General features: G+C 40.9%; 1 protein-coding gene across 1 annotated transcript; it reads right to left on the bottom strand.

Moving 5' to 3' along the window:
* Positions 1–617: 617 nt before the first annotated feature.
* On the bottom strand, positions 618–8,541 carry LOC149521750 (N-acetyllactosaminide alpha-1,3-galactosyltransferase-like). The gene is given in 5 exon segments (XM_089773012.1): positions 618–1,006; positions 1,009–1,206; positions 1,209–1,291; positions 2,078–2,212; positions 8,489–8,541. Coding segments are annotated over 5 exon segments (858 nt in total).
* Positions 8,542–10,182: the final 1,641 nt, after the last annotated feature.

The following is a 10,182-nucleotide window of genomic DNA, read 5'->3' as shown; positions in this document are numbered from 1 at the left end:
CGCTCATGCTGTAGACCATGCTACCACTCTGATTATAACAACAGTAGGACAGTTAACTTTCTAAACAGTATTATACTCCAAAGACACTGAGAAATCACACTATCATCAGAAAATGGATAACTGCAAACTCAGAAGCTGTATGTCAGCTTTGCTTTTTTGAAAGATTTCTATTTTTCAGTAAAATACACTTCTTTTACTAAAGTGAGAAGAGACATGTAGAAGACTTGGACAGCAGCAGTGGATCTAATCTGTGTAACCTTTTTACCCGGTATTTTTGTTCCTGCCTTTCTTCCTAGCATAAATTAATTTTATTAAATCTGATTATTACAAAAATCTCTGCTGGATGTGTTTTTCATGATAAACAAGGTCATGTGTTTTCCACCCTTTCAATATATTATAAAATTACTTTATATTTACATATAATTCTCCAGCATCAATAAATTATTCCAAAAGGAGAGGAATACATTTTGGTTCATCTTACAGTTATGGAACTACATTATAAAAAATGTGTAATGTTATTTTTTACAACCTGTTGGTCATGTCATGATCTCAGACCCTGAACACCAGCAGATTAAACTTTCCAATACCAATACCACTCTCCTAGGATTCTTTATAAATTAAACTTTATTTCTAACCAGATTATATTCCTTGGGCATCCATGATAACTTTGCATTTTTTATGTCAGCAGGTTGACCAATTTTGTAATTCCAGCAGTATTTAGGAGGTAGCAGTTTAGTAAGCTTGTTTATTAAGAAGTTATTTAAGTGGCTTTCATTATGCCATGTTGCCTCAGTGTTCCTTTCTTTGTCTTTTCTAATTCCTTTGTAACATTCCCTGGTAAGGCTGAAAACATGAAGAGGAGTGCCTCCAAACACAGCACCATGATAATAATAGTCCCCCTGTGTAAATGGAATACAAGATGCTGACTGGGGATTTCTCTCATAAGTGAAGTCTCCTTTTTCTGCCTTATAATACCAAGCTTGGAGCTGTGCTACAGACTCATCAAACCATAGTCATGTTGGAAAACTTGATCCACATCCACACAAAACGGAAAGTCTACTTCAAACGTAATGTAGCTTTCAATAAGGTCCCCTATAGTCTTCATGCGCATCATACTTACATCTTGCCACTGGCTTTCTTTGTTAACTTTGATTACTTTAAATATCCGCACACGTCCCAATTCTATAGAAGCATTTTCCTTCATCAACTATAACAGAAGATAACTCTGTAGCCAACCATGAAGAAGCTGTTTGCAAAAGTTAAGAAGTTTTTAAAATACCTATCGAGATACCTGGGAGGGGAGGGAGAAGGGAAGGGAAAATTACTAACTTTATCTTCAATTGGGTAATGAACTAAAGTCAAAGGGCCAAATTCATATTGATGTAATCCTGTTTCAAACAGTATTCTCTTAGGATGGGGGTCGGCAACTGTTTCAAATTAAAGAGCCCAACTATAGATCAACAAAGAGCTGGATAAGAATGCCCATTTGCATGACTGAAAATATAAAACTTAATATTATTGATAATTAACCTAATGATTAATAACATAAATGAAACTTTATACTCACAGACTTTATTTAATGGGATATCTGCTGCTGCATCTTTTTGCACATTTCTTTGAAGTTTACACCATAACTGGTCAAATCCTGCTACATGCATGCATTCAGGCTGTCTTCTGTCAGTCTTATGGCAGGGGGCTGTGGGAATGTTGGGGTGTACGAGGGGCTCAGGGCTGGGGATTTGGGTGTATGATGGACTCAGGGCACAAGGTTGGAAGATGGGGTACAGGAATGTTATGGCAGGGGACTGGAGATGTGGGGGTGCATGAGTTTGGGGATGTGAGGATATGAGGGGCTCAGGGCAGGGGGCTCAGGTATATGATGAGCTTAGGGTTGATGTGTGTGGGGAGGTGCAGGAATGTTATGATGCTGTGGCCAGATGGGGACTAGGCTTCAATTGGGGGCTTGTTGGCCATGCTTCATTTTTAAATAAAATAAAATATTGTGTCCATCACAGAAGGTTTTAACATTATCTTTATTTATGGCAGGAATGGGGAACCTTTTTGGGTTAGGTGCCACTGACCCACAGAAAAATCAGTCAGAGACCACACAAGGGAGAAGCAAAAAACAAAACAAACAAAACAAAACAACCCCCCCCCCCAAAAAAAAACACCCCCTCCAAAAAACAAACTCTCTGGCCAGGCGGCAAGATGTCTGGCCAGGGGATGAGGAGGCAGGGTGTTTGGCCAATGTGTCAAGGCAGGGTGTCTGGCCAGGGCACAGGAGTGGGCCGGGAGCAGGCTCTATGGCCAGAGGGCAGGATCAGGTTGGGGGCAGGAATCTGGCCAGGAGGCAGGGTGTCTGGCTAAATGGCAGGGTATCTTGCCATGGAGAAGGGGGTAGGAGTGGGGAAGGCAGAGTGTCCTGGCTGGGGTGTGTGTCTGAGTATGAGGAAGTGGGAGGGCACTTGTTTTTGCTCCATGTGCATTTAACACGGCCTCCCACTGCTCCCATTCCCTGGAAGGAAGCCTTCAGGAAAGATTCCCAGGGGAAGCCTTCAGGAAGTGTGTCCCAGGGGAAGAAAAAGGGCAGCATGCATGGAGCCATTTTTGCCTGCTTGTTTCCCGCGCGTCAGGGGAAGAAAAAGGGTGGAAAGGGTGGTGTGAAGGCTCATGCATGGCTACATTTTCGCTGCATAGAACACTGGCTGGCCTCCAAACACACTCCATCCAGGCACAATATCCACAAATGTGTGACCCCCACCACCAAGGATGGTCACATCCCTCAGGTGGTGGACCAAACCCACAACTTTCACATCCCTCAGGTGGTGGACCAAACTTTCTTCCACATCAGTCTCTTGGAACCGAGCCGTCTATTGAGAGCAGTAAGTCGCTGCTTTCTGGAACTGCTTTCTTAGAGGACATTTAGGGGTAAATTAGAGCTAAATAACAGCACAGAACACTGAGAGCCAACACTGTTGGCTGTAAACAAACTTTATGGGACCGCTGGAAACTTGGCCATACCCATAATAAGTGGGCATCCAGCAAACTAAAATCATTCCAGACCATGGATGTTGCTTGACCAGAAAATGCTGGCCTAGAGAGGTTCATCCTGAAGTATTTGAATGAAGTTGGGGGAGGGAAGCAGTTGGGGGAATCTTACAATTCTCTAACAAGATGAACAGGGGAGGCTGCATTATATTACATTTGGAGTTTTCTGCTTTTGCAATAACACGACCCTTCTGTCCTCTCAGTATAAGTTACATCATCTACCATTTGTCACTTCTGAATTTGGTTCAGTAATATTTTATTCTAAATGTCAGGCTGTGCAGTTTGAGAAAATTAAACTTCTTGGATGCTCGTGATTCAAGATTGTTTCAATCATTGCATGTCTGGTTATGCATTTATATGAAGAGTTAGTGTATATATGCAGGTACATAATATAGAATTGAGAAGTGTTATATATCAGTGTCACCATGCTAACAGACTGAATAATTAAGAAAACTCTCTTAGAACAACACGAAAATAAAAAAAAATCTCAGCAGTTAGGTTCTAATTTTTTAGAATTCTGAGCTTTTTGTTTTGCTTTTCGAAGAACACAATTTCATTTTAGACAACAATATTTAAGAAATAGGTACAGGCAAGTGCTGTGCATACAAAGGAAATATCTCAGATTTCTACCCTCTGTTCTTCATCAGATGTTCTTCTGATATGCCTATTGGATATAAGCTAATGTAGACAGATGGTTGTAAGGTATATTATGGGAAATATGCTTGTAAGGAGCGCCTTAGGTTATTGCATTAACCATATCATGTTGACCATCTCTGCTCCTGTACAGATGTCACAATATGTAGAGATGAGAGTGAAATAATATTTTTACATTAGACTGTGTTGTAAAGAAAGAGGGAGGAAAAATGAACCAAATTTGATGCAGTCTTGAAACAGGGGCAAGGGGTTTGTCAGCATTTAGGCTAAGTGTTGAGCATGCAACATTCGATTTACCCGGATATGGAGAGAGATCTGAGCAATTTTTAAAGAGAGAGAAAGATTTCAAGTCAACTGGAGAAATGACTTAAATATTAGGCTTAATTTACCGTATATTAATGAACTTATTAAAAAAATCAAGTAACAGTGGGAGCAGTAATACTGAATCCAATTGTTGTGTGCGTCAAAGGATTAGATAGTTCATTATAAAGAGCACAAGTAAAGATTTAAGAAATTGAATTTTTGAGATCATGCTTTGAAAAATGTCTCCTGATGGAAAATGGAGGTGGGTACCTGAAGAACTACAAGAGGAGGTAGGGTATTGCTTGGCTACTCCGGGCTATGCCACACTGATTCAGAAATTAAAGTTTTTATGCTAAAGTCAAAATATTTATTCTGTAACTGCCATGCCTAGTTTCACTTTCATTAATTTTCTTGATTTTGCATTATTAGCAAAAATGTTGTAAAGTGCGGTAAAAAGCAATTTCCGAAAGAAACATCTTTAGCAGGTTTCTCTAACTCTGACAGTGGCACTTTTATAATATAATAGGGGCTCAGTTCTATTCAACATTCATAAATGATCTGGAAAAAGGGATAATCAGTAAGATGCAAAATTTGCAGGTAACTATCTTGAGTAGTTTTGTATCTAGCCCCAGGCAGGCTGCGGAGATCTACAAAGGGATCTCTCAAAACTGGGTGACTAGGCAACAAAATGACAGATTAAATTTAATGTTGATAAATGCAAAGTAATGCATATCAGATAATATAATCCTAGCTATACATATAAAATGATGGGGTCTAAATTAGCCATTACCATTCAAGAAACAGATCTTGGAGTCATTGTAAGTAGTTCTTTGAAAAAACAATCACTCTATGTGCATCAGCAGTCAAAAAAGAAAACAGAATGTTGGGAATCATGAAGAAAGGGATAGATAATAAGACAGAAAGTGTCAGATTGCCTCTATAAAAATCTTTTGTATGCCGACATCTTGAATATTACATGCAGATGTGGTTGCCCTGTCTCAAAAAAGATTAGAATTGGAAAAAGTTTAGAAAAGGGCAACAAAAATGATTAGGGGGTATGTCATACCTTTCATATGAGAAGAGATGAATAAAATTGGGATTTTTCATTTTAGAAAAGTGATGGCTAAGGGGGGAATATGATTGAGGTCAGTGTTCCCGTGAAGCTGCAGGACAGCACAGCTTCCTAATCAGCCTGTGAAGCTGTGCTGCCGCGCATTTTAGAGGGAACACTGATTGACGTCTATAAAATCATGCTGGTGATAAGAATTAGGAGTCACCAAATGAAAATGGTAGGCAGCAGGTTTAAAGCAAACAAAAGGGAGTATTTCTTCACATAACAGATAGTCAACCTGTGGAACTCTTTGCCAGAGGATATTGTGATGATCAAGACAGAGAGGATTCAAAAAAGAACTAGATAAATAGTGTTTTGTAACTGGAGTCTCAATACAGTAACCATTCCATTGGGAATCAATGAAACTGTTTAAAAGGAACTTGTGGCAGCAGACTATGACCTTGAACTTTGGACACACTTGCTTTATATTCAGTTTGACACTCTTCTCTGTGTGTCACACAATAGCTTTTAAATGCCATATCCAATTAGTTCAAATATTTTAGGGAATATTCTAGGCATCAATAGCCAGAACACTAGTGATTGAGGAAAATCAAATGGGGGACAGAGGGAATCCCTTTGTCTGTTTAACATAGTCAGTGATTCAGATACATCCACTATCATCTGAGTCAAGCCCCTGCTGGATGGCACACGCGGCACTGTCATGTTAGAAAGTGCTTATATCTCATCTGTGCCTAGTCCCAATAGAGTTTAGCAGGTTGATGCCTTGAATGATTTACCTCCTAGATACCCAGAACAACTGGGGGAGAGCTAGGGAATGGTGGCATGTACACCACCCCAGGCATGGGACCCTGGTGTAGGGAGACACAGGCACACAGTGCTCCTAGCACGGCAGGAGGAATGGGAATTCAGAGCCCCAGGCATGAGGGAGGAGGTGGGGGAAGCTGCAGGGAATCCTTGAAATCAAGGAAGATGGGAGGATGTTGCAAAGGGAGTTCATGAGAAGGTGATGCAAGAAGCCCCAGGTGTGCCATTATCTCAGTCTGCACAGGCTATGAAACATACAAACCTCTAGTACTAAAACATGATTAAGTATTAAGTTAGCTCTGCATTATTCTTAATTGCAGCTACTTTACATTCACGCCCCATCTTGGAGAGAGCTGGTTTGATCACTACTTTTCATAGACTTAGGCCTTGGGCACTGATTATCCACCAAGTTCTTGGAATGCATTGGAGACAAATTTTCACTGAATGCTAAAACTGGAAAGGATCTCAAGAGTTCATCAAGTCCAGTCCGCTGCCCTCACATCAGGACCATGTGCCATCTAGATCATCCCTGACAGGCGTTTATCTAAACTGCTCTTAAATATCTCTAGTGATGGAGATTCCACAACCTCCCTGGGCAATTTATTCCAGAGCTTACCTTCCCTGACAGTCAGGAGGCTTTTCCTAACATCCAGTCTAAACCTTCCCTGCTGCAATTTAAGCCCATTGCTTCTTGTCCTATCATCAGAAGTTAAGGAGACTAATTTTTTTTCCTCTTCCTTGTAACACTCTTTTAGGTACTTGAAAGCCGTTATCATGTCCCCCCTCAGTCTTCTCTTTCCCAAACTAAACAAACCCAGTTCTTTCAGTCTTCCCTGACAGGTCATGATTTCTAAACCTTTAATCATTTTTGTTTCTTTCTCTGGACCTTCTGCAATTTTTCCATGTTTCCTGAAATGTGGTGCCCAGAATGGGACACGATACTCCAATTGAGGCTTAATCAACACAGAGTAGAGAGGAAGAATGACTTCTCATGTCTTACTCACAACACTCCTATTAATGCATCCCAGAATAATGTTTGCTGTTTTTTGCAACAGTCCCCAACTGACTCATATTTAGCGTATGGTCCACTATGACCCCTAGATTCCATTCTGCAGTACACCTTCCTAGATAATCTCTTTTCATTTTGTATGCGATTGTTCCTCACTAATTGGAGTCCTTTGCATTTGTCCTTACTGAACCTCATCGTGCTTACTTCAGACCATTTCTCCAATTTTTCCAGATAAGTTTGAATTATGACTCTATCCTCCAAAGCACTTGCAACCTCTCCCAGTTCAGTATCATCTGCACAATTTATAAGCATGCTCTCTATGCCAGGTTTATTACTGAAGGTTGAGAATGAGAGTAGGGAAGGAGCTGTTTTGGATTTGATTTTTGATTAAACCAATAGGAACTAATTTAGAATTTGAAGTTGGAGACAGTTTGGGTGAAAGTGTCCATGAAATGAGGGTATGGCTACACTAGCCATCCTAGTTCGAACTAGGGTGGCTAATATAGTCATTCAAACTTGCAAATGAAGCCTGGGATTTAAATATCCCATGCTTCATTTGCATATTCCCGGGCGCCGCCATTTTTAAATGCCTGGTAGCTCGAACTACCTGCCCGCGGCTACATGCGGCACGGGCTAGGTAGTTTGAATTAACACTCTTAATTCCACTCTTAATTCGAACTACCTAGCCCGTGCCACATGTAGCCGTGTTCGAACTAGGGTGGCTAGTGTAGCCAGACCCTGATAGAGTTCATTATTCTGAGGAATGGTAGGAGGGAAAAAAGCAGATTAAAGACTTCAAGTAAACAGGCTTTTTAGTGAACTTGGAATTGGTAGATGCAGTTATTCAAGGAGGCGGTTGGGATTTACTGCCGAGATGTCCTCACAGGTCTCTGGCTCTGTCGATGATGATAACCAAAAGACTGCTTGCATGTGTGCTCAATTATGTGTGCCGTGTCGATTTGTGCACTTAGTCTCCACAGCAGACCCCAAGCAAGCCTCCAAAGACCACAAACCAGATAAGGATTGAAGGTGGCAAACCAGGTTTATTGTTAAGCAAAGTACAGTAACAGTTGTCAGTAGACTCAACTGAACCACTGGCTGTTATTTCGAAATAACTTTGCTGTGTAGACATACCCTTATATACAGGTACAAACAAATCACACATCACTGCTGACGTATCAGGATGCCACCCTCTAATATCCTCAGGTTACCACCCTCCGATGTCAGGTTACCACCTCTGACACTTCTTAGATACCACCCATCACCCTGTACCTCGTGGTTTGATTAGATCATCTTTAGCCATCATGCTGTCATTTTAAACCTTTTCCTGAACCTGAGTCTGTATCTGTGGGGAGTGTGTACCAACGTCTTTTTAATGAGTTACTTGTACCACTTGATTTCAACTTATGACCAGTACTAATTATTGTTCTGCACCTGGACCTATTACCAATTAGAGTTTTGCACTCTCAGCCCTGTGCGTGTCAAGTTCTGTGAGCTGGAGCATGCCTCTTGCTCACAGCTTAGCTTTGCTTTATGTTAGTCATGTTTTGTCCATTGTTAGCTAGGCCTCAGACCAGGCCTGTACTGCATGGGCTTACCCTTTGAGGCTTCTCCAGCCATACAGATTGTCATGCTTATACTCAGAAGACATTTTTCTAGTTCTCGCTGTGCCAATTAGTTTCAGTGCTTATGGTGAAGTCTTAAGCAGTGGTCTGGCTAGACCACTATAGTCTGGTCCCTGCAAAACAGACAGAGACACAAGAACAAGAGAGCTAGTTCATGCAATCAGTGTTGAAATAGTCTCTCATATAATAGGGACCTACTCTTTTTGTCTCCATTTTTTAAATGACTCAGCAAAGCCGGCAGCCTCAGTTGGAGCCAATGTTTAAAAAGAAAGACGTTATATGAGTTATCTTGATTTGTTTCATATGTTTTTATTGTAGACCAGTAATCACAATAATTAGGTTACCATATTGATTTTCCTCTTTTAGCTATTTCTGGCTGAATTCTATTTCACAATCAGCTAGTTGTATGCTCTGAATAAGTTATGCCAAAGCCTGGTGGGGAAAAGGAAACAAGAATCTTTGTTTATGCCTAAGAATTTGAATTTCAGAATGGCACATGTGCCAAAGTTCAGCTGTGCAATACATCAAAAAATGAGACGGTTTTCCCTAACCTTGCTTTATGTGCTTTAAAAATATTATTTATTGGACCAGTGGTGCCATTGTTGATTTAAACACATTTGAATCTTTATAAAAAGGAGAAATCTAGTAATAAAAATACAGGAAACTAGAGGTTGTTGATTTCTGCCCCCAGCTATGTTACTGACTCACTATATGACCCCAGGCAAGTTACCTAAAGCTTTCTATTTTCTGCAGCGGGTTATGACTGGCTTTAAAACCAACAATACACACTGAATGAATCAGGTTATTTTTTTACCATGCAGTTAAAAGGCAGCTACCATATCATAAAAGAGAATTCACAGCTAGTTCCATCAGTTAGTCACTCTAGTCAGAGTGGACTATCTTGGTAGCAAGTCCACTGGGATGAGGGTCATTTTACCATGAATCTGGGAAAATCCGGATTTAAAACTAAGTTCAGGTCACAAGGGCAGATGCAGTTGGCAAACGTGTACCCATCTGGGTTTTTTTAAGAGCATGTGGCATATTTGGGAGGCTCTAGCAGCAAGAAGTGTTGCGATCAGGCTAGTTTTTACACCATGTTTTCACACCAAGTTCACACCATCTGCTCATGCTCTCAGATGCTATGGAATAATAATTCATGGGATTCCTGGTTTACCCATCTGTCAAATAGGGGTATCAATATGTGTTTCCCAGGATTGTTGAAAGGTTTCATAAATGAACATTCTGCAAGGGATAGGCAGATGACGGGATGGGGGGGGGGGGAGGCAATAGGATAGTGTGCTGCTTTCCCAGATCCAAGGCACAAATTGTCACTCTAAGGCTGGATAGGCTTCTGAAATCTAGGAGTAAGGATCTATTAGTGATGGTTCATACAGTGTCAATGGTTATCAGGCAGATAGTAGATGACTTCAGGGAAGTGTGCTGAAAAAAGACTATCCAAGAAAGACTCTCTTCTCTGAGATCCTTCCTTTCCCAGGAGCAAAGGAAGGCAGAAGATTCTGGAGATGAGTTGCTGGCTAGTTAAGTGGTGTAAGAGGGAAGACTTTGGTTTTGTGAAACATTGGTCCATCTTCAAAGGGAGCTGTTTAGTTTGGATGGCTCTACCTCAGTTGAGAGGGACCAATCTCCTCGGGGGACAGGCTGTCTAG

This window comes from Pelodiscus sinensis, chromosome 23 (assembly GCF_052426305.1).
Source record: "Pelodiscus sinensis isolate ZL-2025 chromosome 23, ASM5242630v1, whole genome shotgun sequence".
Taxonomy (NCBI): domain Eukaryota; kingdom Metazoa; phylum Chordata; order Testudines; family Trionychidae; genus Pelodiscus; species Pelodiscus sinensis.
This window is presented reverse-complemented; position numbering and strand designations above follow the sequence as displayed.